Source organism: Ovis canadensis, chromosome 1 (genome assembly GCF_042477335.2).
Source record: "Ovis canadensis isolate MfBH-ARS-UI-01 breed Bighorn chromosome 1, ARS-UI_OviCan_v2, whole genome shotgun sequence".
Classification (NCBI taxonomy): Eukaryota; Metazoa; Chordata; class Mammalia; order Artiodactyla; family Bovidae; genus Ovis; species Ovis canadensis.
This window is the reverse complement of record NC_091245.1, coordinates 167,375,745-167,400,877: the sequence shown is the minus strand read 5'-3', so window position 1 is coordinate 167,400,877 and position 25,133 is coordinate 167,375,745. Positions and strand designations below refer to the sequence as shown.

Below are 25,133 nucleotides of genomic sequence, written 5' to 3'. Positions count from 1 at the left end.
AAAAATAGACACAAGGGACCAGTGAAGTACAAAAGAGAGCCCAGACATAAACCCATCAATATATGGTCAATTAATCTTCAACAAAGGAGCCAAGAATATACAAGGGGAAAACGATAGTCTCTTCAATAACCAGCGCTGGAAAAACAGGACATGCACATGCAAAAGAATGAAATTGGACTCCTATCTTACATTGCACACAAAAATAAACTCAAAATGGATTAAAGATTTGAACCTAAAACCCGAAACTAACATTCCTAGAAAAAAATACAGGGGATGAGCTCCCGATACTGTTCTTGGCAATGAGTTTTTTAACTTGATACCAAAAGCAAAGGTAACATAAGCAAAAATAAGCAGATGGGATTACAGCAGACTGAAAAGCTTCTGCACAGCAGAGGAAACTGAACATAATGAAAAGGTAACTTATGGAATGAGAGAAGATATTTGCAAACCACACATATCTGACAAGGGGTTACTATCCAAAATATACAAACTCATACAATAGCAGAAAATCCAAATAACCCAATTAAAAAATGGGCAATGAACCCAAATAGACATTTTTCTAAAAAAGATACACAAAGAAGCAGGTGTATGAAAAAGTACTCATCGTTACTAATCATTAGCGACATGCAGAACCACCATGATGAGATATCATCTCACATCTGTGAGGATGTCTTTATCAAAAAAGCAAGAGATGGATGTGGAGAAAAGGGAACATTTCTTGTACGCTGTAGATGAGAATGTAAACTGGCACAGTCACTACAGAAAACATTATGAAGGTGTTTCAAGAAATTAAAAACAAATTACCATGCGATCCTTTGGTATATACCTGAACAAAAATAAATCTGTCTTGAAGAGATATCTACAACTATGTTCATTGCAGCATTACTCGTTATTCATTCTAGCCAAGGTATGGAAACAGCCTAAGTGTCTGACAGCGAATGAGTGGATAAGAAAAAGGTGGCATGTATTTGTGTTTAAATACAAATGTATTTTACATATGTAAATATGCAAATACTTTACATATGTAAATGTATATGTGTAAAGTACATTTTATAAAATGTATATAAATGTATAACATTTATATTAGTGGATGCATGTTACATATGATACACTATATAACATATATCTACAGTACATATATACATTTATATATGTGTATACGGACATATATATGGTGGAATATTATTCAGCCTTTAAAAAAGAAGCAAGTCCTGATATTTGTGATAACATGGATGAACCTAAAGGGCATTATGCTAAGTGAAATAAGCCAGGCAGAGAAAGACAAACGGCACATGGAACTGCTTAAATGTGAAATCTAAAAACAGGTTGAACTCAGAGAGTAGAATGGTGGCTGCCAGGGACTGAGGGAATGGGGGGAAATAGGAAGGAGCTGGTAAAACTACAGTTACAAGATGAATAAGGCCTGAGGTTACAATGTATGACATGTGACTACAGTTAGTAATACCATATTTTATAACTGAAATTTGCTAAGGGAGTAGAACCTAAGTGTTTTTACATACACAGAAGGTGAATTGAATATGTGAGGTGATGGAACTACTGGTGGGAATCCTTCCATAACTCATATATATATCACCACATTGCATGCTTTAAATATATCTTTCAATTATACTTCACTAAGTAAAAAAGATAGCATTTGCTAAAAGAAAGTGCTATAATTCAGCTTCCCTGGTGGCTCTCAGTGGTAAAGAATCCACCTGCCAATGCGGGAGACACAGGTTTGATCCTTGGGTCAGGAAGGTCCCTTGGAGAAGGAAATGGCAACTCACTCCAGTATCAGTCCATAGGGTTGCCAAAGAGTTATACAGAACTTAGCAACTAAACAACAAGATAATTATTCTTTATAAGAACAAATTAATTGAACATAATAGAAAATTATTTTAGGAGCTATAAGAGCAAACATTTGCAAACCACTGCTCTGTGAGATATGAACTAAAAAGAATGTAAGCACGATGATAAATGAGAAGTTTTATTTAGGCTGGTAAGTTTCTCTAATACATAGAATGTCCCTTGAGAAAGACACCAGATGAGGACCAGGTCCATGAAATAGTTGGTGTTCCTGTTAGAGAGGCAGTGTGGTTGGGGAAAGAGAACAGGCTTTGCCCCTTCCTGATCTTTCTGACTCTCCATTTTCATTTTCTCTGTAAAACAGAATAATCTCAAACCCTATAGGCTTACCATGAGAATTAGAACCAACAGCTATAGTTAAAGACTTAGCCCAGTGCTTGGCAGCACGTCGCCAGCCATAAAAGGTAACCATTATACAGTCTCATAAATTTTAGTCTTTGGGTTGAAACTAAAGTTATTTACTGCCTTTTTAAAGGAGAAAATTTAGTGACTAACTCAAACACTTCTGATACGCATTTTAAGTCATTTTTCCAGTAATAACAACAGATTTTAGATTAGTCATTAGTTCTGCTGGATGTTTTCTGTGAGGAAAATGGATGGCCCTGTAGGTCAGGAATACAGGCTATACCCACCCACAGTTGGGGATATTATTAATAATGAACAATTAGGTAAGTTAATATTCAGCCAGAATATCATTACTAGAAAACATCTGACACATAAATAGTAAAGTCTTAGTCCTGACATCACCTGGGAACTTGTTATAATTCGAATGTTGAGGTCCACTCTTTGCCTTCAGAATTGGAATTCACCATTTAACAAGATTCCCAGGTGATTCAATTGAACGTTAAACTGTGAGAAGCACAGGTAAAGTGAAGATACCGCCACCAGGTGTAATGCGGGTGGGAAAGCTGAGTAAGGCAAGACCATAAAGAGCCTAACTTCTAATGACAGACTGATAGATACACATGTCTATAAACACACAATACATACATGGTGTAGATCACAGTGGTTTTCAATGGGGGGTGGTTCTGCACCCCGGAAGACATTGGGCAGCGTCTGGAGATATTCTTGGTTGTCACAACTGGTGAGATGCTCTGGGTGGGCGTCTACTGGGCAGAGACCAAGGACGCTGCTAAAACATATTACAAGGGCCCCCACCATAAAGAATCAGTTGGCCCAAAATATCAGTAGTGCTGAAGATGAAGAACCCCTAGCATAGATTATACAAACCTATCAATTGGAAAAGGCACTAAGACATATTAATTGGAACTATTCATGGGAGAAGGAGCAATAATTTGACCTCACAGTTCTGATGGAAGAATTTCATATCTGGATATCTCAAGATCTGTGCTGCTTTCAAGATTATGAGTATCCTGATTAAAAGCTCTCAGATTTACTTACCTGCTGTTACTAGTAAAACCAGAGTCAATGATAACCTTGTTACATATAAAATCAGTCAGCTTCAATACCTAAAACCTGTTAACATGCAAAGAAAGATAAAGGAAACAAAACTATTACTGTTTGGTTTAAATCCCAAGGAAGAAAGCTGCCTCAGGGGACCCTCAATTGCTAAATTGTGACAGCAAAACTTCTCCTTACATGAACTAATTTGTCTGTGAAACTTGAATAGATGTGAGGCTATTTATTATCTTAATTACTCCACTTTGTGTACCTATTCACATAGCTCACTATGGAAGTATTGCAAGATTTGCTTAGGAGATGGTGCCACAGACCTTACTGGAGCTATTATATAATATGGGGTAGATGCTCCTTACTGCCTTTCTAAAATTGGAAAGCTCTAGAATTTTGGAAACATTTGGCTTCAAAAGTTTTAGATAAGTGTGAACCTGAAATGACTAACATGCAGTCAATAGCTTTCTTGTTTAGGGCACTACACACAACAGGTTGGGCTTGCAGCTTGAAATCTTGTAAGACTAGTAACTTTCCAAAGAAACACCTTTCTTCAAGACTATAAACCTCAAACTTTATCCTTCAAAATGTTTCTGGCAAGAAATAGTGAATGATTTAGGATAAACCCATTCACCATACCAGAAAAGCTGATTCCAATTCAGTAGCATGACTGGTGTCTCTGTCTCTTTCTGTCTGTCTCTCACACGTATACACATCCCCTGCAATGTGTAATAGCACAGTGTGTAGCAAGCACCCAGCTGGCCTGGGATTGATCATCAGGGCCTCCCTCCTATCATGGTTTCTGCTGGTTGATGGTTGGGGGTGTAACTCTTTCTGCATATAAATTCCTATCTTCTTCCCTGAAAGGCTTTACCAGACTACCTAAGGTGTGCTCATGGGACTGGCCCAGGGAAATAGCAGGTTGTTAAGAAAGAAGTAGTAAGGAAATGCTGAGGCATATGTATTCAAATTGTCACTTTTACGTGTCTAACCATGTAAAATGGAGCTTGGAAACTGATGGGGATACTAGCCGATTTTCAGAAACTACAGAAAAAGCTAAATGAACTTGCACCATGCTGAAAAAGATGCATCATGCTTGCTCCAAGAAAACACTGAACACAGTGGAAACAACTGAAATGTCTTTAAACTCTTTTTTGCCAGTTTTGGCAATGCCAGGATCCACTGATGACCATTCAATTTTAATGCTCTTTTTTCATCATACTCCAAACAATCTTCCCTTCCTCATATCCTAAGAAAACATACCTTCTTCTCATGAAAATGAAATAGCACATGGCATTGTTTAATAAGCTGAAAAGAAATCCTGAAAAGCTTTTGTGAAACTATTCTCTAATAAAATTCTAAGAACTGTGATGTAGAGAGGGGAAAATATTTCACTGCAGTATTGTTAAATACCATCCTAATGCTCATGTGGGAGGAAGAAGCACTTTGCCAGTTTCTGTAACGACTTCACCACCGGCACAGTTTACCATGGACTCTGCCACTGAGTTGTGAAGCCCCACTGCCTTTTCAGGAGGCACTATGTTTCTCTTCTCAGGTTCCCATGTGTATCAAATGGGAATGGGGCAGGGCCAGAAGCCCTGGGCAAGCCTGCCAAGAGTGTGGATTAGATCATCAACCAACCCACCCCAGCTTCCTCAGAAGTGCACAGGCCACAACCCTTGGGCCAGCCAGTCAGGTTCTCAAAACAGGAAAAACTAAAAGTGGATCCTCCCCATAAAAAAGTTTGAAAGTTCTTACATCATACAATTATTTTAAACACACTGCCTCTTGCGTAGTGTAATTAGAGAAGAGCAGATTCGAATCTCAAAAAGGACTCTTATTTCCAAGAATACCCCAAGTTAATTTCCCTGTACAATGTCCTCTCACATACTTAAACAATTTTAAAAAGAAAGTTCTGTGGCAAGGATTAAAGACTTGCATTGGATAATTAACTCATTCCTAGTAGATAAGATACGCTAAAACTCTCTATGCTTGATCAAGAAAACAGATATTTACAACTTTTCACCCATGACAAGTCCTTCAGTTAAATTCTTCAGGGATTCCATCCTATTTTAGCTTCTGTATAACAATACTGCAAAGCTGTAATTACATCCTCTATAATCAGCCATTCCCAGTGTAATTAGGAGTGCCACAAATTTAAAACTGTGACCTCAATACTGAGGGAAAAAGTGTGTGGAAGAGAGAGTTTATACTGCATGCAATATGCCTTCCATGTTTTGTTGACAAATTTAAAACATAAAGAAAAAAAAATAACATGTTATCAAAGTCATCATTCAAAGGACTTATGATTCAAAAGGGTTCCTGATAAGAGTTTTTCCTCCATCATTTCTAATGTCTGACACTCATAAAGCTCTTTTGTATAAAATCCCATGCTCTTCCCATATGTTATGAAAACTCTAAACCCCTTCAGGTATTTGTCAGTTCCTCTCATTCAACTACCATCCACTGTAGGAATAAAGATAGATGTGCATGGATTCCTGACACAGTGTCAGGCTAGTGTAAACCAAGTTTAAACTGGCAAATAGGTCCATTAGTAAAGTGCCTAACTTATAAGCAATGTGAATAAATTTAATCTTAACTAAGAATAAGGAAGCTGATCAAACATTAGTAATCACATAATGTTTCAAGCAAACCATTCGATAAATACAATAATAACCACATTAATAAAACAGATCAACAGCAACAAAACTTCTCAAATGCTTATGGGTCAGCACTGTGAGAATCTTAGATAAATTATCTCATTTAGTTTTCATAAATGGCCCCTGGATAATAAAGTTATCACCTCCAGTTTTCACAGAGGAAACTGAAGCCCAGGGGATGTTAAGTAACTGACCAGGTTAATTAGTTGGTAAGAGTAGGGCCAGTCTTGAAGCTTGGTCCGAGTCTCAAGCTTGTGCTTGTTTTTACAACCTTCAGGCTATAATATCTATTGATTATATGTTACACAAGCAATTTAAACCAAACATTCTTGTCCTTACTCTTTCACCAAGGCTCCTGGTGAACTAAAACTGTTAACAATCAATGAGGGGGTGGGAAGAAAGCAGGAAGTGGAAAAAAAAGAGCAAGGTTCCCCACCTCCATCAAATTCAGGAACTCCTTTCCATTATGGTATGAGTTGATACTGTCTAAATTACATACATGTTTACTCACAGCCCATAAGTTACTAAAGCACCAGTTACAAAACAGAATGCACTCTTGTATTTTTCAGATTAAAAAGGCTGATTGACCAAGAAACTGAGTCCCAGGAGAAGAAGGAGCAAGAAAAAGAGAAGAGGGTCACCGCCCTGAAAGAGGAGCTGACCAAACTGAAATCTTTTGCTTTGATGGTGGTGGACGAACAACAAAGGCTGACAGCACAGCTTGCCCTTCAAAGACAGAAAATCCAGGACCTAACCACAAGTGCAAAGGAAACACATGCTAAACTAGCCCTTGCTGAAGCCAGAGCTCAGGAAGAGGAACAGAAGGCAACCAGACTAGAGAACGAACTGCAAACGCAGACCACAGAATTTCACCAGAACCAAGAAACAATTATGGCGAAGCTCACCAATGAGGACAGCCAAAATCGCCAGCTTCGACAAAAGCTGGCAGCACTCAGCCGGCAAATTGATGAGTTAGAAGAGACAAACAGGTCTTTACGAAAAGCAGAAGAAGAGCTGCAAGATATAAAAGAAAAAATTAACAAGGGAGAATATGGAAACTCTAGTATCATGACTGAGGTAGAGGAGCTCAGGAAACGTGTGCTAGAAATGGAAGGGAAGGATGAAGAGCTCATAAAAATGGAGGAGCAGTGCAGAGATCTCAATAAGAGGCTAGAAAAGGAAACATCACAGAGTAAAGACTTTAAACTTGAGGTTGAAAAACTCAACAAAAGGATTATGGCTCTGGAAAAATTAGAAGATGCTTTCAGCAAAAGCAAACAAGAATGCTACTCGCTGAAATGCAATTTAGAAAAAGAAAGGATGACCACAAAGCAACTGTCTCAGGAACTAGAGAGTTTAAAGATAAGGATCAAAGAGCTAGAAACCATTGAAAGTCGTCTGGAAAAGACAGAATTCACCTTAAAAGAGGATTTAACTAAATTGAAAACATTAACTGTGATGCTAGTAGATGAACGGAAAACAATGAGTGAAAAATTAAAGCAAACTGAAGATAAGTTACAAGCTGCTGCTTCTCAGCTTCAAGTGGAGCAAAATAAAGTGACAGCAGTTACGGAGAAGTTAATTGAGGAAACTAAAAGGGCACTGAAGTCCAAAACTGATGTGGAAGAAAAAATGTACAGTGTGACCAAAGAGAGAGACGATCTAAAAAGCAAACTGAAAGCAGAGGAAGAGAAAGGAAATGATCTCCTGTCCAAGGTTAATGTGTTGAAAAATAGGCTTCAATCCTTGGAAGCAATTGAGAAAGATTTCCTAAAAAACAAATTAAATCAGGATTCTGGTAAATCCACAACAGCATTACACCAAGAGAACAATAAGATTAAAGAGCTTTCTCAAGAAGTGGAGAGACTGAAACTGAAGTTAAAGGATATGAAAGCCATCGAGGATGACCTCATGAAGACTGAAGATGAGTATGAGACGCTGGAACGAAGGTATGCCAATGAACGCGACAAAGCTCAGTTTTTATCTGAAGAGCTGGAGCATGTTAAAATGGAACTTGCCAAGTACAAGTTAGCAGAAAAGACAGAGTCCAGCCACGAACAATGGCTTTTCAAAAGGCTTCAAGAAGAAGAAGCTAAGTCAGGTCACCTCTCGAGAGAAGTGGATGCACTGAAAGAGAAAATTCACGAATACATGGCAACTGAGGACCTGATATGTCACCTCCAGGGAGATCATTCGGTTCTGCAAAAGAAACTCAGTCAACAAGAGAACAGGAACAGAGATTTAGGAAGAGAGATTGAAAACCTCACTAAAGAGTTAGAGCGGTATCGTCACTTCAGTAAGAGCCTCCGGCCCAATCTCAACGGAAGAAGAATCTCTGACCCTCAAGTATTTTCTAAAGAAGTTCAAACAGAAGCAGCAGACAACGAGCCACCTGATTATAAGAGTCTCATTCCTCTGGAACGAGCAGTCATCAATGGTCAGTTATATGAGGAGAGTGAGGACCAGGACGAGGACCCTAATGATGAGGAGTCTGTGCTTTCCTTCAAATGCAACTCATCTACTCCCTGTCCTGTTAACAGGAAGCTCTGGATTCCTTGGATGAAGTCCAAGGAGGGCCATCCTCAGAATGGCAAAATACAGACTAAACCCAATGGCAACTTCATGCAACCTGGAGATTTAGTGCTAAGCCACACACCTGGGCAACCACTTCATATAAAGGTTACTCCAGACCATGTCCAAAACACAGCCACTCTTGAAATCACAAGTCCAACCACAGAGAGTCCTCACTCTTACACAAGCACTGCAGTGATACCAAACTGTGGCACCCCAAAGCAAAGGATCACCATCCTCCAAAATGCCTCCATAACACCAGTGAAATCAAAAACCTCTGCTGAAGGCCTGATGAATTTAGAGCAAGGCATGTCCCCAATTACCATGGCAACCTTTGCCAGGGCACAGACCCCAGAGTCCTGTGGTTCCATAACTCCAGAAAGGACAATGTCACCTATTCAGGTTTTGGCTGTTACTGGTTCAGCTAGCTCCCCTGAGCAGGGACGCTCTCCTGAGCCGATAGAAATCAGTGCCAAGCACGCAATTTTCAGAGTCTCCCCTGACCGGCAATCATCATGGCAGTTTCAACGTTCAAACAGTAACAGTTCAAGTGTGATAACTACTGAGGATAATAAAATCCACATTCACTTAGGAAGTCCTTACATGCAAGCTGTAGCCAGCCCCGTGAGACCTGCCAGCCCTTCAGCACCACTGCAGGATAACAGAACTCAAGGCTTAACTAATGGGGCACTAAACAAAACAACCAATAAAGTCACCAGCAGTATTACTATCACACCAACAGCCACACCTCTTCCTCGACAATCACAAATTACAGTAAGTAATATATATAACTGACGACCCTTCCTTATCCGGTTTATACTGATATTATTGCAAGGAACTCAGTCCTTTTTAATTATCCCTCCACATGCCCCCAAAGACTGACTGAACTTGTACTTTGGGAAGGTTTATGCATGAACTATCCAAGAGTATCTGAAACTAACTAAGTGTTGCCTGCATAGTCATATCAAGTGTGCACTTACTGTATATCTTTTCATTTACATACCCTGTATGGAAAATATTTAGTCTGCACTTGTTTAAATACATCTTTATGTATTTCATTTTCCATAACTCACATTAATTTGACTGCAACTTGTCTCGGTGAAATACTTTAACATTATAAAGCAGTAAATAATTTGTTATTTTTACCACTGCTTGCTGAATTTTCTTTTGGTCATTCTGTGTTTTTTGTTTTTTTTTTTTGCATGTATAATAGAATTTTATTTCCTGTTCATAATGTCTGTTAATTCTTCATTAAAAACAAACAGGATCTATTTCCCATTTATAGTCAACTTCTGATCACATATTAGAGAAGGAAGTAGTTGAAATAAATAAAATTTTATGGCTCTTTGATTTCAAGGTGAACTACAAGATCTCACAGGAGCAAACTTGACTTCACGCTTGAGATGTATCCTAATATCACTGGAGCCCAGCACAGTATTTAGCACATATTAGGAATTTAGGAACTTAATAAAATGTTTACTCATAATCGCTGAATAAAATAATATTAATTTGCTTCTGTGAGCATGTATGAGCTGAGGCATGTCAGGTGAAAGTAAGACGTATGTTAGGAAGCCAGAAAAAGCACATTTGGACCTTGACAATCAAGAGTTGACTGTGTTTCTACCATACATTAAAAATCCCCTTAAAATGTTTGTCTACATCTAAACAGCCACTAAAACATATGCTAGAATCAGCCACTAAAACATATGCTCTTGAACAGTCTGCTTCGAACCAAAAATGTCATTATTGTTCTTTTCTCCTGTTTGGCTCCCAGAATAGTTTGAATTACTCAAGGTAGCTGCTTTCTACCTTGCTTGTTAGTACTCTGCATTCAGAAGCTTAAGCTTGATTGTAGGTTGGTTTTTTGTTTTTTGTTTTTTTTTTAACCTCCCAACAAGCAAATAAAAAGCAAAGATAGTTACAAACATAAGTTATAGAAAAGGCATATTTTTAAAAATACTGTATGTTAGTTGAGGAAGTTTCTTCTGTGATTATTGTTATCTGATTTTCAAGGTAGGCGAGAAAAACTCGGTAATTCTTAAAGATAAAAAAAGCATCCTAGGAATTCTGATACTGGGACTGTAGGCATAACCTGTACCTCTGTAGCAGAGAACAACAGCTTTCAGATGAACATTTCATATTACAAATCTGGTCCCCAAGCCACATTCCAAAAACATGATTTCAGACAAAGTAGCTCACTGCCATTTTCCCTTTTCCAACCTTATAGCTGTTAATTTAGTGTGGTCAATTTTATTGCCAGTTATTGATTTTAAACACAATTCATTTAGACACCCAGGAAAACTGTGAAGATCTTCAGAAATAAAGCCATCTTTCACAATTATCCTCCTTTCCCTGCAAAATCAATTTCATGATAGCAAAGCAAGGATTTGTTGACAGAAACACTTCCATGGTGATGAACTGCAACACCAATGCTGTGGGCTTGCATCATCATTAAATAAATTTGGATGAAAACTGAGGTTAGTGATGAATGAGAAAGCTTCTGTTTAAACACATTTATCATGGGAATCGGCAGTGACCCAACTGTATTACAAAATACATGACAGTCTAAATGTTTTCCAAAACTTTTTAAGTTACCTTGAATTAGAACTTTAGAAGAAACTACAACTGTTATTTTACATCTTTTAAAGTAGACACTGATAATATTGCTACATGGGATATCTTTTAAGATGATAATCGAAAGAGTACATATAAAGTTTTGGTGAATAGTGATCAACTAATAAAAAACAGAAATAGTTTGTAATCAACTAATAATAAACAAACAGAAACTAGAAAGAATTAACATACAAAGTCTTCCCAGCATTTCCCCACTTACGTCACATAATGACACAAACAGAAAACACACTGGATGGATAAAGAGGCAGAGGTGATGAGCTGAGGGACTCCTGTCACCCCCAGGCTATTCCCGGCTGCCCCAGGTACTGAGGAAAATACCCATTTTTGGCACACTTGTAACTAAGAGTTTGAGAGGTTCTGGACTATTCATTAGTTGAACTATTTTGTAAGGATTCAATTTCTTATCTTATGTGAGCCAAGCAATTTTATATAATAAAGTTAATACCCCAAGTCCTGTGCTCTATGATTATAATGCACAAATTCTCATTTCATCATCTTGCTCCAGACATTAACTACAAATAGGCTTCTCAAGTAATTAACATTATTGGATATCTACTGGACTTTCAAGGAACTGAACCTCTTTTAGAGGTTCCTCTACTAGGACTACTTCAGTGTAACAATTCATATCCACGTCAAAATTTATGAACACTGTTGTATTAATAACATATATAGATTACTAAAAGTGCTACTAACCAAAGTTTATGGTAAAGAGAGCATCATCTCTTAAAAAAAGTTTCTTTTCCATAAAATCATACAACGATTCTATTAAAACTTAGAAAGTTTCTACAACTACATTTCAGAATGCCGAGACATTAGGCAAAGCATAAACTAGGTTGCACTGTGAGATGACTGTAAGAATGACACAGACTAGATTTTTGGCCTTTAATTTCAAAAATAATTCTTCATAACTCTGTGTGCTTGTGTGTGTATATGTGTATGTGGGGTTCCAGGACTTCTTTTTATTGCACATAAAATCACAGACAAATCCTGAAAACTAGGAAGGAGAGAGGAAGTGTCACTGGAAAATCTTCATATGAGATATGTGGAAGTGGAGGGTTGTGTTCTTGAAGAAAAGAAGGCCCTTGAGAGGCTCATAGGAGACATGACTGTTTCTGTAAACATCTGAAAAAATATCTTCCTCTCATTTCATCTGAGGTCCTAGCTTCAGAATCAAGATTCATTTTACTCGGTCCCTGATCCTTTTAACTTTTTGAGCTGCAGCATTCTATCACAGTTTTGAATGATTTTATTTTATTTTGTCATTTTATTTTAATGACATTCTTCTTGCCTTTTAAGACCGTTTGCAACGCTTTCCCAAGGAGGCCACTGCTCTCTGATTCATCCTTACAAGAAGGACATTGTACATTACAACAACTGGATCTTTACATACAAAGGAAAGTCTATGTATTAAGATGATGATAGGATTATATAAATTCTATTAGTACTTAGTTTCTACAATTACATTTCAGAATGCCAAGACATTAGGCAAAGGATAAACTAGGTTGCACTGTGAGATGACCATTAAAGGGGTATTTAATTTAAAATTTTTAGACTCGTAAAAGGATTCTGTGATCTTTATTGACTAAAATATAACTCCACACAAAAACATATTTTTGACAGCTGTTTTGATTCTTAATCTTTACCAAGTGAGTCTTCCTTGAAACTTGTTAGACAAAGGCAGGGAGAGAGCTTTAATAACACTCTAGTTCCCCTACATTTTGGCTTCTGATACTGTCTTTTCCTCCAGATAATCTTTTGCTTTGCAATCCTAAGAGAAAAAATAATTAGGCAATAATGCATGCCCAAAACAATAGGATCTACATTTCTCAAAGTAAAATTCAAAACACATTACGAAAATCCCCTGATGTCCCACTCAGGGCTATCAAATCCCAATCTCTGAGGGAAGGGCGCAGGAAGCTGCATTTTTTAGCAAGTTCCTCTGCTGCTTACTATGTACCTAAAGAAGGAATTGGGCTTCCCAGGCAGCACTGATGGTAAAGAACCCACCTGCCAATGCAGCAGACGAGACACAGGTCCAATCCTTGGGTCAGGAAGATCCCCTGGAGGAGAGCAAGGCAAAGGACTCCAGTATTCCTGCCTGGAGAATACCATGGATAGAGGAGCCTGGTGGCTACAGTTCATAGCGCTGCAAAGAGTTGGACATAACTAAATCCACTCAGCACACACACACACAAAGAAGGATTCCATTGTTTTAGACAGTTCTATTGATATATTGATAAACACTAGCAAATATGTTCTGACTCTAGTCTTGCTCTACCAGAATGAATTACACCTGTTTCAGGAAGTTTGACTATTCCACCCTCTAGTGGCTGGCATGACAAACAGATGGCTTATTCTCCAGGTTTTCTTTTTATTCAAAAGAAAAGCTCAATAAAAACTGCCGTCTTATAAGGTGGAAAGGTTCCCAGTTTTACAACAGTAGCAAAGCATAGATGTCTGATTCTTTGAGCTGTAGCAGGCTGTCTGACAACTACAAGCTCTGTTTCACCTCCAGGTCCCTGGGCCTCAACATAACCCTACAGCATTTCTTGGGAATGGTCCAGAACATACATTAAAGAGAGCAGTTTGGATGAGCCAAAACAAAGGACTCCATTCACCTTAGGCCACAGTGAAGCAAATCCAAGAAAGAATAAGGCAGATAAGTGGTTCAATAAAATCCACAAACCTTCAAACTCCTTAAAACTCATTTTCATTTAGATTAAGCTCCAAGTCCTTTCCTTTGCAACTGGTGGATCCTTCTACTGTGCAGTCAGAGCAAGTGCTCCCCAAAGGCAAAACTGTAGGATAAAGAATCCTTAGGGAGTCGAGCAAATTAACCAGCCAACACACCTCTAAGTACCTTGCTGCTGCTGCTGCTAAGTTGCTTCAGTCGTGTCTGACTCTGTGCGACCCCACAGACGAGCCCCACTAGGCTCCTCTGTCCCTGGGATTCTCCAGGCAAGAACACTGGAGTGGGTTGCCATTTCCTTCTCCAATGCATGAAAGTGAAAAGTGAAAGTGAAGTCGCTCAGTTGTGTCCAACTCTTGGCGACCTCATGGACTACAGCCTACCAGGCTCCTCCGTCCTTGGGATTTTCCAGGCAAGAGTACTGGAGTGGGGTGCTACCAGACCTACAAAGGCTGTCTCACTCTCTGCCGCTCTTTAGGCCTCTGGAAGGGTGGAGTAGGTTTACTGACATAGCACCCCTGTCTCAGTGACATGCACAGCATCTCAGCATTAGTGTCTCCTCTTCAGAGAACCACAATGGATACAATGGATCAATCCACTGATAATAATAAACTGAACAGGGTGGGTACTAAGGAGAAAGATCCACTGTTCTTCAAGAGCTTCCTATATCTGATATACAGAGATGAGAATCTTGAACCAGACTAAAATAAGCCTCAAAGCAACTTTAAAAATCTTCGCTGAGGAGTTTCATTGCATAAGGCTTGTTTCTACTAATTTGATAGATAGGCCTGGGGCACATGCATATTTGAATGTTTTTATTTGTATTAATACCTTTTACCTTTGTCTCTTTCAAAGATACCATACTACAAACCAATATTTTCAGATGAGCTTTCCATTCTTCATATGCCTTTGGAAGAAACATTAGTCTAGACAACCAACCAACTTTGCTTTGGTTGGCAAAATGGGGGAAAGGTGGGTTTCAGCAGGATTCCTAAGAACTTAAGAAATAACCCTTTACTGTTTAGAACTTTCTAAAGTCTTCTGTGAGGAGTTTCAATCCCATTTGTATTAGCTTATAATACAGAATCACCAAAGGTGATTCTATGTCTTCTATGAGGATACAAGCACCATTCATTCCTCAACAAATCACTTACAAGAATGAACCCACAAACATTTATGAAACACCTAACATTTACTCATTGCCATGCAAGACAGCTACGCAGGTGATAAGACTTAGAATCTAAGGCAAGAGTTGAGAACTACCTTAAAAGGTAATTAAGAGCACAATACGGAAAAGGAATTCTATAGATAGCAAGTTCTGTAGGCCTTTGGAGGAGTAGATTACCCTGGACAGGGTTCAGGGGTCAGGTTTCAGACACAGATAGGATCTGACTGGAGGAGAGGTAGCTGAGAGAGAAGGAAAACTGGGATAGAGATTCCAGGAGGATCTCAGAGCAGAAGTGCGGGGGCAGGCAGGAGAGCAGAAAACCAGCATCTGAGGAACAGCGAGTGATGCAGCGTGGCTGATGCTGACACGGCTGGGGAGTGGTCACAAAGAGTCGGACATGACTAGGCGAGTAAACAACAAGACGCACAGGGCACAGCACTGCCAGAGCCTGAAGGTCCTCGGCTACCATGCTAGGGGCAATCTGTCCTCAAAGGAGTTCTCTGGGTAGTGAGGTCAGAGAAAACCAACGCTTTATGCACTGTTATTTTATTTCATAATAACCCTGTAAAGTGGATATCATCACAATTTTAGAGACGATGCATAATAAATCATACCTAATCCTGCTCAGAACACAGACAGGGCACCTGACATTAGCTGCTTGCGCTCTGCCTCACAGTCTGCCGCTTCAGCCAGAACCCTGGGAACACCCCTAAGTACAAACATGGGGCTTTTCCCTGCCTCCTCCCCACTGCTCTACCTGGAGAGAATTCTCTGCTCTAATCTACAGCGAAAGGTCTGGCTTGAGCCTGACCTCTTCTGAAACCTTCCAAGGTCACTACAGACGAGAGCAGCAATCTGCCTCCTCTTTCAACTCCTCCCATCTGCAGACCACTGTTAAGAGATAACGAAGGTGAGAGGCAAAGCCCCACACCAATGGGCAGGCATGGGGCAGACTGACTGGGGATGATGCTGTGGACAGAAGATGCGAGAAAGCAAGGCCAAGGAGAGGTACAAGCTGCCAGGGACCACTAAGCCCACTCTATCCTAAAACAGGAGTCTGTAAGCAAAGGCACAAACTCCAGGAGTGAAGGATGAGTTTGGACAGGCTATCAGTCTGTGAAGAACAGAGGTACCTGATCTCCTCAGAGGTGGCTGGAGTGAAAAGCATCAGAAATGAGTGACAATGATCCACAGAAGCAACATCACAACCACACACATCAAAGTTTTTAAGCAGGTGGCCACGTTGACAGTCCTGATAGTCCTGACCTAAAATCTCCAGAGAAGGCAATCTAGGGCTCAAGGTCTAGTCATCAAAAAGACAAGCACCACCAGCTTAGCCCAGAGGTGGTGAGACTTCTGCCTTTGTAGAACCCTAGAAAATCTTTCTGGGATGGCATACCCTAATTTAGGGTTTCCATTTCTCAAGCAGCATCATGACTTACAAGGAAAGACTTAAGGTCCCAAAATCAGTTTACAAAAAGAGAATTGTGTATTTTTTGAGCTCAGGGGGAGAAGTGTTAGGGTTCAAGCTTGCATGCATGCTTGCTCAGTTGCTTCAGTCGTGTCCAACTCTTTGAGACCTCATGGACTGTAGCCTGCCAGGCTCCTCTGTCCATGGGATTCTTCAGGCAAGAATACTGGAGTGGGGAGCCATGCCCTCCTCCAGGGGATCTTTCTGACTCAGGAATCAAACACATCTCCAGCATCTCCTGCATTGTAGGCAGATTCTTTACCCCTTGAGGCACATGGGAAGCCCAGGGTTCAACCCTGTCAGTCTCTAAATTCTGCTTCCAATTCAGAATTAAATAACAGTAAACTTAGGGAGTTATCACAAATAAAATAGTCATTTTAGAGAAAAATCTTCAAATTGATCTCCAATTATCTCTCACAACAATTGCTGTTTAGTTGCTAAGTCCTGTCTGACTCTTTTTCCAACCCCACGGACTCTATCCTGACAGGCTCCTCTGTCCCTGGGCTTTTCCAGGCAAGAGTACTGGAGTGGGTTGCCATTTCCTTCTCCAGAGGACCTTCCCGATTCAGGGATGAACCCAGATCTCCTGCATTGCAGGCAGACGCTTTACCCTCTGAGCCACCAGGGACGCCTGAGCTACCAGGGAAGCCCCTCGTAACAATTAAGTACATATAAAGACCTGCTTCAATGCAGCCACTCACAGCAATTCCTCAAGAACAAATTACCAGCCTTTACCATTTAGTCAGTCGGCTGTTTTTCTTCCCCTTCTCTTTCTTTAAAAAGAGCTATTCCTTTTCTGTTCTCTGTCTTTTAATGGACTTCTTGCTTAAATTCACTGATACCAGACAGTTTTGAGGCCTCAGAGAAGTATCATTTTATGGAAAGGGGAGTTAACTAAAAACTGCAATAGATCCCTAAAGAGTCCATTACATGAGAAACATTTAAACACCTGACGGGTCCCTTCAGGGTAGCAGGGATCACTCTGAGTAGGACAATCTCTCTCACAGTGACAGACACAAGCAGCACTATTTTTTATATAAAACTTTATTCTGATTATAATAACGCATATATACTGTAAAAATATAAATGCTGCTGGAGTTGTTGATTTTAGCTTCTAAGAAGCACAATGAGAGAACTAGGGAGAACAATGGACAATTAGTACTATTTTTTTAGGCCGACCTATCAACTATGGCTCTGTTCCAGGTGTTCTCAGACTGCCAATAAGGAAGGAAATGTGCTATAGAGGGACCATCCTGTAGTTACTGAACACCCCTGTGCTAAGGGTCTCCCTCAGAGACTGCAAGTTTAAGTATTCCGTCTGTTCAGCCCAAATATAATGGCCCGGGGGCCAGCCTGGTAACCACAGGAGAGGGGCAGGGTTTCCCTCCCCTCAGAGAGCCAATCGATGCTTGGAAAACGGCTCAATCACTGTGCATTGTTCAAGTACTGGAAAGAAACTTCTCCTTAGAGGGCTACTCTCAGAACTAGTCACACTCTTATCAGTTAATAAGACAGGCAGCCTTGTAGTGGGAATGTGGGCATAAAACTCACTTCTCAGGCTTTGGGAAAATTATACAGAAGCACCCACGCTGGGAGAAGGAAAAAGTGGCAGGTGAGGGGGAATCACATTTTCTCCCTGGGCTGCCTCAGCCACTTGAATGGTATCAGCAGTTTTTCTATGATGATTCTCAAAGCAGCATCTCCAAGTTTTCAATGCCTACCAAACAGCTGCATATGGAAGACTGGCCTGCACTTCAAACCTAGCATGTGCCCACACCCCTGGGCTCTGTCACTCTTGGATTGCTCTCTGATTGCTTTGTCTCACTTGTGGTGGTGTTCCACCACCTTCCCTGTCACCCAGGGTCAACATCTGAGTCCTGTTCTCCACTTCTCTGCTCATCCTCTAGATCCAGCCGACCACTCTGCCCTGGTATTTCTCCCTCTGCCTTCTCTCTTTTATCTGTGCTGCTGCTGCTGCTGCTAAGTCGCTTCAGTCGTGTCCGACTCTGTGTGATCCCATAGACGGCAGCCCATCAGGCTCCCCCATCCTGGGATTCTCCAGGCAAGCACACTGGAGTCGGTTGCTATTTCCTTCTACAGTGCACGCATGCATGCTAAGTCGCTTCAGTCTCTGTGCGACCCTATGGACAGCAGCCCACCAGGCTCCTCTGACCACGGGATTCTCTATGCAAGAATACTGGAGTGGGTTGCCATTTCCTTCTCCAATGCATGAAAGTGAAAAGTGAAAGTGAAGTCACTCAGTCGTGTTCAACTCATAGCGATGCCATGGACTGCAGCCCACCAGGCTCCTCCATCCATGGGATTTTCCAGGCAAGAGTACTGGAGCGGGGTGCCATTGCCTTCTCCTTATCTGTGCTGGTACGCCCCAAAACCAGACTTCAGAACAGATGCTACTGTAAAATAGTTAAACTATTGGATTTAACCCCACACCTCTAATACAACCTTCACTTGTGTTGCTGGTGATCTTTCTACAACCCGGTCCTGACCATGGCAACTCTCCAGTCCCTCGCCTCAAAACCACACTTATTTAGCACTTACATTACTGAGTGGCCCAAATCCAGACTTTCAATCAGGCCTCCACCTGTCACCTCCTCTCCCTTTGAAACTCTGGACGTAATGGGCGCCCTCAGCAGGACGCTGCACTGGCCATCTCCTCACACACCACAGGCCTTCTGGTGCTAGGCCTTTGCTCATGCTGTTCCTTGGACAATAATGCTCTTCTCTCTTTGTTCCTTTACTGAAATCTTACTCCTACCTCAAGTGTCGATTCCTCCAGAAAATTCTCTATTTTTCTCAGTTTTCCTGAGTTTCCAAATCATTTCTGTTTGTACTTTTATTATAGCACTTAATTTTGCCTCATTCTAGTCTTTTGTCACCCCTCTTACATTATAATCCTATAATCTCTTGAGTAAGAATAAGCTGTCATTTATTTTTTGAAACTCTCATATTAATGTTTCTCAAAATGATCGCATTTATCAGAATTACCAAGACCTCCACAGATTTCCACATCCCCAGACCTGTGAAATCCAGTGCAAGAATCTGCATCTTAACAAGCTGCCTGGCTCATTCTTGGGTTTATAAACGTTAAGAACCACTGTACTACATTATCCAGGACTTAAACACTGCTGGTAATAGGAGCTCAGCAAAAGTGCACAGGTCTAACAACACACCTGGGGGCCACAGTTGACTTGCACTTGTTTTCATAGAATCACTGAATGTCAGGGTCAAAAGACTTTATAGATGGTATAAATGCTTCATTTTTGAACAATTAAAAGACAGGACAGAATATGTTTTCAAATAAACTCTAAAAAAGAAAGACAATGAATAGACTAAGTAGGATGAGGGCAGAAAAGGATGTGTGAAGGTTTTCTGGGCCAGGGGTGGTTAGAAACATAGCCCAATACCTGGCACTGCCTGGTCAGCTGTTGCAACTGCTATGCTTAGCAATATGTTTCCAAGAATTAACTGGAGAGATGGGAGAGCAAGAGATAAAGCTGAAAAACAAGAAATGTAAAATAACCAAAGAAGATAAGTTATCGTTATGATCAAGAAATGAGTACCTTAAGAACAGAAAGAAAGAAAAAGTACAAGTAAAAAAGAAAAGAAAAAAAAGAAAAAAGTAAAGATAATAAGGTTGACATTAGTAACAACTAGCACTTTAGATGCGCCAGGGACTTTCCTACACAGTATCTCTACCCGCTAAGGAACTTGCAAGTAGCCAGTCTAATCCTAAGGGTTACAAGATGAGGAAACTAAGGTCGGCCACAGGCTGACTGGCTTGATCAAGAACAGAGAGATAGTGGTGCCAGAACCAGAATCGAGACCCACCCAGGTCCACCCGGCTCCACACCCAGTGCTCTAGTCACTAACCCAGGGCTGTTGTAAAACATAAGCTGGAGAATGATTTTTAAAAGTTACGTGGGTGTATGTAAGGGAAGGAGAAAGACGGGAGTGGGTACCAAAATAGAAGAAAAAGAAAAAAGCTGAGCTGAAAAACCTGACAGATGAATAAAAAGAAAGGGGATAAACAAAACAGTTCAAGGTTAGTATATCTGAACATTCTGTTTCTAAATGGGATGCTATGTGTCTGAACACAAAAATGGAAGTAACTAGGTTAGGAAGGATTTTTGAAAACTGTACTTCAATGCTTATTCTTGGACTACCCATGGTGTAATTACCACAGAAAGACTGGGAGGTGACTAGGTATAACCACAAACCATGTTACATTATAAAATGAAGGCATCAATTTCCTCTAGCCTTCACCTCAGAAACTGGACAACTCTTAAATATAAATCACAGCACTGCAGTTCTATTTAAAACCAAACGTTCTCTCACAAGACATTAGTGGGAATGAGCTAATGAAACTACAGAGTTTCCTTCTGAAGGACCGTTTGCCACATAAAGCTAAAATTTTAGTGACAAAGTTTTATTGTATAATGAAATTCTGAGAAAATCAAGAGAAAAACGCCAAAGCAGCATATGAAATTCTGGGCTATCTGCCAGATTCATTATCTGCTGTTTCCTTAAAAAAAAAAAAAAATTAGCAGTGATTTACCAAACAATACAAAAGACAAAAGGCAATTATATTCCAAAGACATTTTTTCTCATTTTAGCATTTCCTTCTTTTCATCACCATATCCATCATCATTACTTATGTACTTTCCCATAAACAGAGATAAAAACAAAAATACAAAACACTGTCATTCTAACACCAGGGCCTTGACCAAAGCATTCCATAGCTGGGTCCCTAAGCGAGTCAGGCAGCCCTGACTCTGCCCCTCCCTTGCCTACCCCAGTGACCACAGATGAAAACCACTCAAGGTCTCTGGAAGTCCTGAGCCTTTCAACCTCTAGAGTTAAAGGTGTAGTGAGGGCCCTGCAGTCCCTGGAGTCAAGAACACTCCTGAGGGAACACAGCTTTCTTACACAATATGTTGCCAATATATCTCCAAAAAGTTCAAAGTACTTACACAATTAATTTCATTTAGAGAAAAGGAAACATCCTGATTCCAGCTGTGTAACTAGGATCTGATAGTTTCCTCATACAAGTGTAGAAACTAATTTTGTTCCGGTGTTTGCCCTCCAGTATAGTGTGAAGGAGGACAAGGATCAAGTAGAAATTGGATTGCAGAACTGAGATTTTGAATAAAACATTTTCCCTTTCAGTACTTCTTTTGGTCATTAAGGCTCACTGCTATCTAATGACTTGCTGTAATCATAATCATATAGATAGCTCGGTTTCTTTTAAGAACCTACAGGCTAAACAAGCTAACATTTTAAGAACTTAATGAATTCTCCTTTTCTTTCTACTGTTACCTAAATATAAGTGAGGCCTCTGCCTCACTGAACTCAGCATCTTTTAAACTTGTAATCCATTCCAAACCCCAATCTCCATGTTAAACTGAGTTAAACATTAAAAAAAAAAAAAAAAAAAAACCCGCAAACTTTTCTTCTATGAATGAGCTTTCCAACTTGCTTAATCTCCTCCAAGACATCTGCTTTCTGATGAAACCCAGGAACCTCCAATTCTTAATCACTGTGTGGTCTTAAAAGAGCCATATGCATCGATTCCTCCTTCAATATGCTCTCCAAATTCGGATAAAGCTTTCTTGGAGCTATTTGACATAGTGTTCTATAAAAATGATCCAAGAGATGACACATTTTAAAGCTCTCTACCTCATTTACTGAAACATGTCCAAGTATAAAATTCATACAAACAAAAAAAACATAGCTTTTTTCTTTAAGATTTGGGAATGAAATTTAGAGTTGTCCTAATAATATAACTAGCCTCTGCTGCCATCTAAAGGTAAAAACTATGAAGTGAGATCAAGAGTTATCAAGAAAACCAAAATTAACTTGCAGAATCAATGGTGTAGAAACAATGGGAACCCAGTAACTTTCAGGCAGCTGACCCTACCAATGACTATTCCAAGCCATGTTGTCTTTACAAACATGTATCAGTATAGCTCACCAGAAACAAGACCCATAAATACTGTCTTCAATACCAATTAGTTTATTGGACAGATTTCAGTTCTGACTAACCTGTGGTGCTCATTCCACATTCCTAGACAATCTGAGTCGGGAGATTTTGAGATGGGATCTGCGCATCTGCAGTGCTTTAAAAGCCCCACAGGTGGTTCTGATGAGCATCTAGGACCACTGGGCCACGAAACACTGGCTTCTACAGTACTAAACCTCCCACACCCAAGCAGACAAGAGTTCTAGGTAGAAAGAAACCTTAAAGCTTATTATCTAAATGAGATTCAACTATGGCAGTGTTTATCAAAGTATGTCAGGCTGACCACCCTGCATCAGATAAATCACCTTGAGAGTTTATTTAAAATGCAGATTCCTGGGTGTATCCATAGACATTTAAATGAATTACAGTTTCCAGAGGTAAGGCCCAAGAATCCACAATTTAAGTAGAATCCCAACACAGATTTTTGTACACTAAACAGGACAACCGATCTAATTCTTGACAAAGGTAAAGGACATCACTGAAACCTATTTTGTAGAGGCTATTATTAATGCTGTGGTTATAAGGTCAGCCGACTTACTCATGGTTTGCACAATATGTTGATGTTCACAGAACTGTCCTGATCTCTTCAGTATTTATTTCCTTTTTATCCTTTAATATAACTTAGTGTGTGTGTGTGTTTTTTAATTATATACTTCTTAATTACAGAAAATGTAGTGTATAGAGAAGATATAAGAAAAATGGAAAACACTGTAACTCCACTAACCAGAGTTAACCGCTGATTTGTTGTTGTTCAATCACTAAGTTGTGTCTCACTCTTTGCGACCCCAGGGACTGAAGCTTGCCAGGCTTTCCTGTCCTTCCCTATCTCCTGGAGTTTGCTCAGACTAATGTCCATTGAGTCTGTGATGCCATCCAACCATCTCATCCTGTGTCGTCCCCTTCTCCTATTGCCCTCAATTTTCCCCAGCATCAGGGTCTTTTCCAATGAGTTGGCTCTTCGCATCAGGTGGCCAAAGTACTGGAGCTTCAGCTTCAGCCCTCAGTCCTCCCAGTGAATATTCAGGGTTGATTTCCTTTAGGATTGGCTGGTTTGATCTCCCCACTGGTGTATTTTCTCCTAGTATTTTCTCTTCAAATATACACAGTTAAAGCATGTATACAGTTTTAAATCCTGCTTTTAACATTTCCAGTAAACAGTTTTCTGTATCTTCAAAAGCATCATTATTTAAAGACAGCATAATATTTTCATGTGATTACAGTGTAATTCATTTACTCTATACTGATTATTACAGCCTTAAACTATGTCCATTTTTCATTGTTATAAATAATGTTAAAACAAAGAGCCTTGCCTGCATTTGTGATTATTTCCTGGCAGGAGAATGGTATCAGAGTATCAATATTTCATTTGCTATGCTTGCTGTGCTGTGCTTAGTCTCTCAGTCATGTCCAATTCTTTGTGACCCCATGAACTGTAGCCCACCAGGCTCCTCTGTCCATGGGGATTCTGCAGGCAAGAATACTGGAGTGGGTTGCCATGCTTAGGATTAAGTATTAAAAAAAAATCTCAGTAAGAACACTAAAGCCTAATAACTCTCCTAGTGCCTAGGCATAGAGAAGGCTGTACCAAAAGAAAGCATATTCCTCATAAAGTTTATATTTCATTGAAGGATTCATATTTTATAGCCAAGTCTGTGTAGTATTTATTTGAAAACCTAAATGTGGTTGCTATTAATAGTTAGGGGGCACTTAAAATAAGTGAATGTTTACATAAAGAGACCATGGGACTTTACTGTACTTTTATCAGTATAATAAAAATGTGTAAACAGATTTCTACAGAATAAAAAATAACACAAAAAGGGTTTCCGTAAGAACACTATTTGAAATCTATGATGAAAATGACAATGCATTTTTAAAAGATTTCTATTTTTCAAGTCAGAGCAACAAAATGGGGGAAGTTGTCTTCATCATCGTCATCCCTGTGGGTTATAATGGGAGAACTGCAGTTACCTGAGACCTTTTTCCCATCTTTTTACCAACACGTATTCTTAATCCAGAATATTCTTCCTAAGTAAATAAGAGTATATTTCTAAGCAAATATGAACTAAATCAAGCCTTTACTCTTTGACACTCCACAACCTACTTTCCCAGTCAAGATCATTCAACCTGTGACTCCTCTCTCACCCTTCATATGCTGTGGACAAATGTTAGTTCAATTGTACCTCCACAATATGCCTTCCCTCAGCCTAAGTCCTTATTATTCCCCTACCACCACCCATCCACCCTCCCACCCCCCGCCCCCCACACACAGAGTCTATAGAATCAGGTACAATTTCCCCTATCTAGCCCTAGTCTACATTCCCATTCTGTTTCTCAAACACAACCTAATTTAAAGTCATTCCATTTCTCAACTGTATCCAATTCCTATCTCAAGAACATTGTCAAAGTATTCCTTTACTCTGGAATGCTCTCCTGTTCTGCTGTTAACAATCCTACTAGTCTTTGGAGTGAGTGAAGTTGCTCAGTCATGTCCAGCTTTTTGCAACCCCATGGACTATAGCCTACCAGGCTCCTCTGTCCATGTAATTTTCCAGGCAAGAGTACTGGAGTGGGTTGCCATTTCCTTCTCCAGAGAATCTTCTCGACCCAAGGATCAAACCCAGCTC

The 25,133-nt window shown here is 39.9% G+C and overlaps 2 protein-coding genes across 5 annotated transcripts in view; one reads left to right on the top strand and one right to left on the bottom strand.

Annotated features, from left to right (window-relative positions):
* The window catches only part of CMSS1 (cms1 ribosomal small subunit homolog), a 398,161-nt gene that overhangs the window by 360,364 nt on the left and 12,664 nt on the right, over positions 1-25,133 (bottom strand). The window lies entirely within an intron of this gene.
* Positions 1-25,133, top strand: part of FILIP1L (filamin A interacting protein 1 like) — a 312,163-nt gene that overhangs the window by 283,015 nt on the left and 4,015 nt on the right. For all 4 annotated transcript variants that reach the window (XM_069551097.1, XM_069551104.1, XM_069551112.1 and 1 more), the window contains one exon: positions 6,506-9,281. In XM_069551097.1, coding sequence (XP_069407198.1) covers positions 6,506-9,281 — 2,776 coding nt within the window. The remainder of the gene's footprint in view (positions 1-6,505; positions 9,282-25,133) is intronic.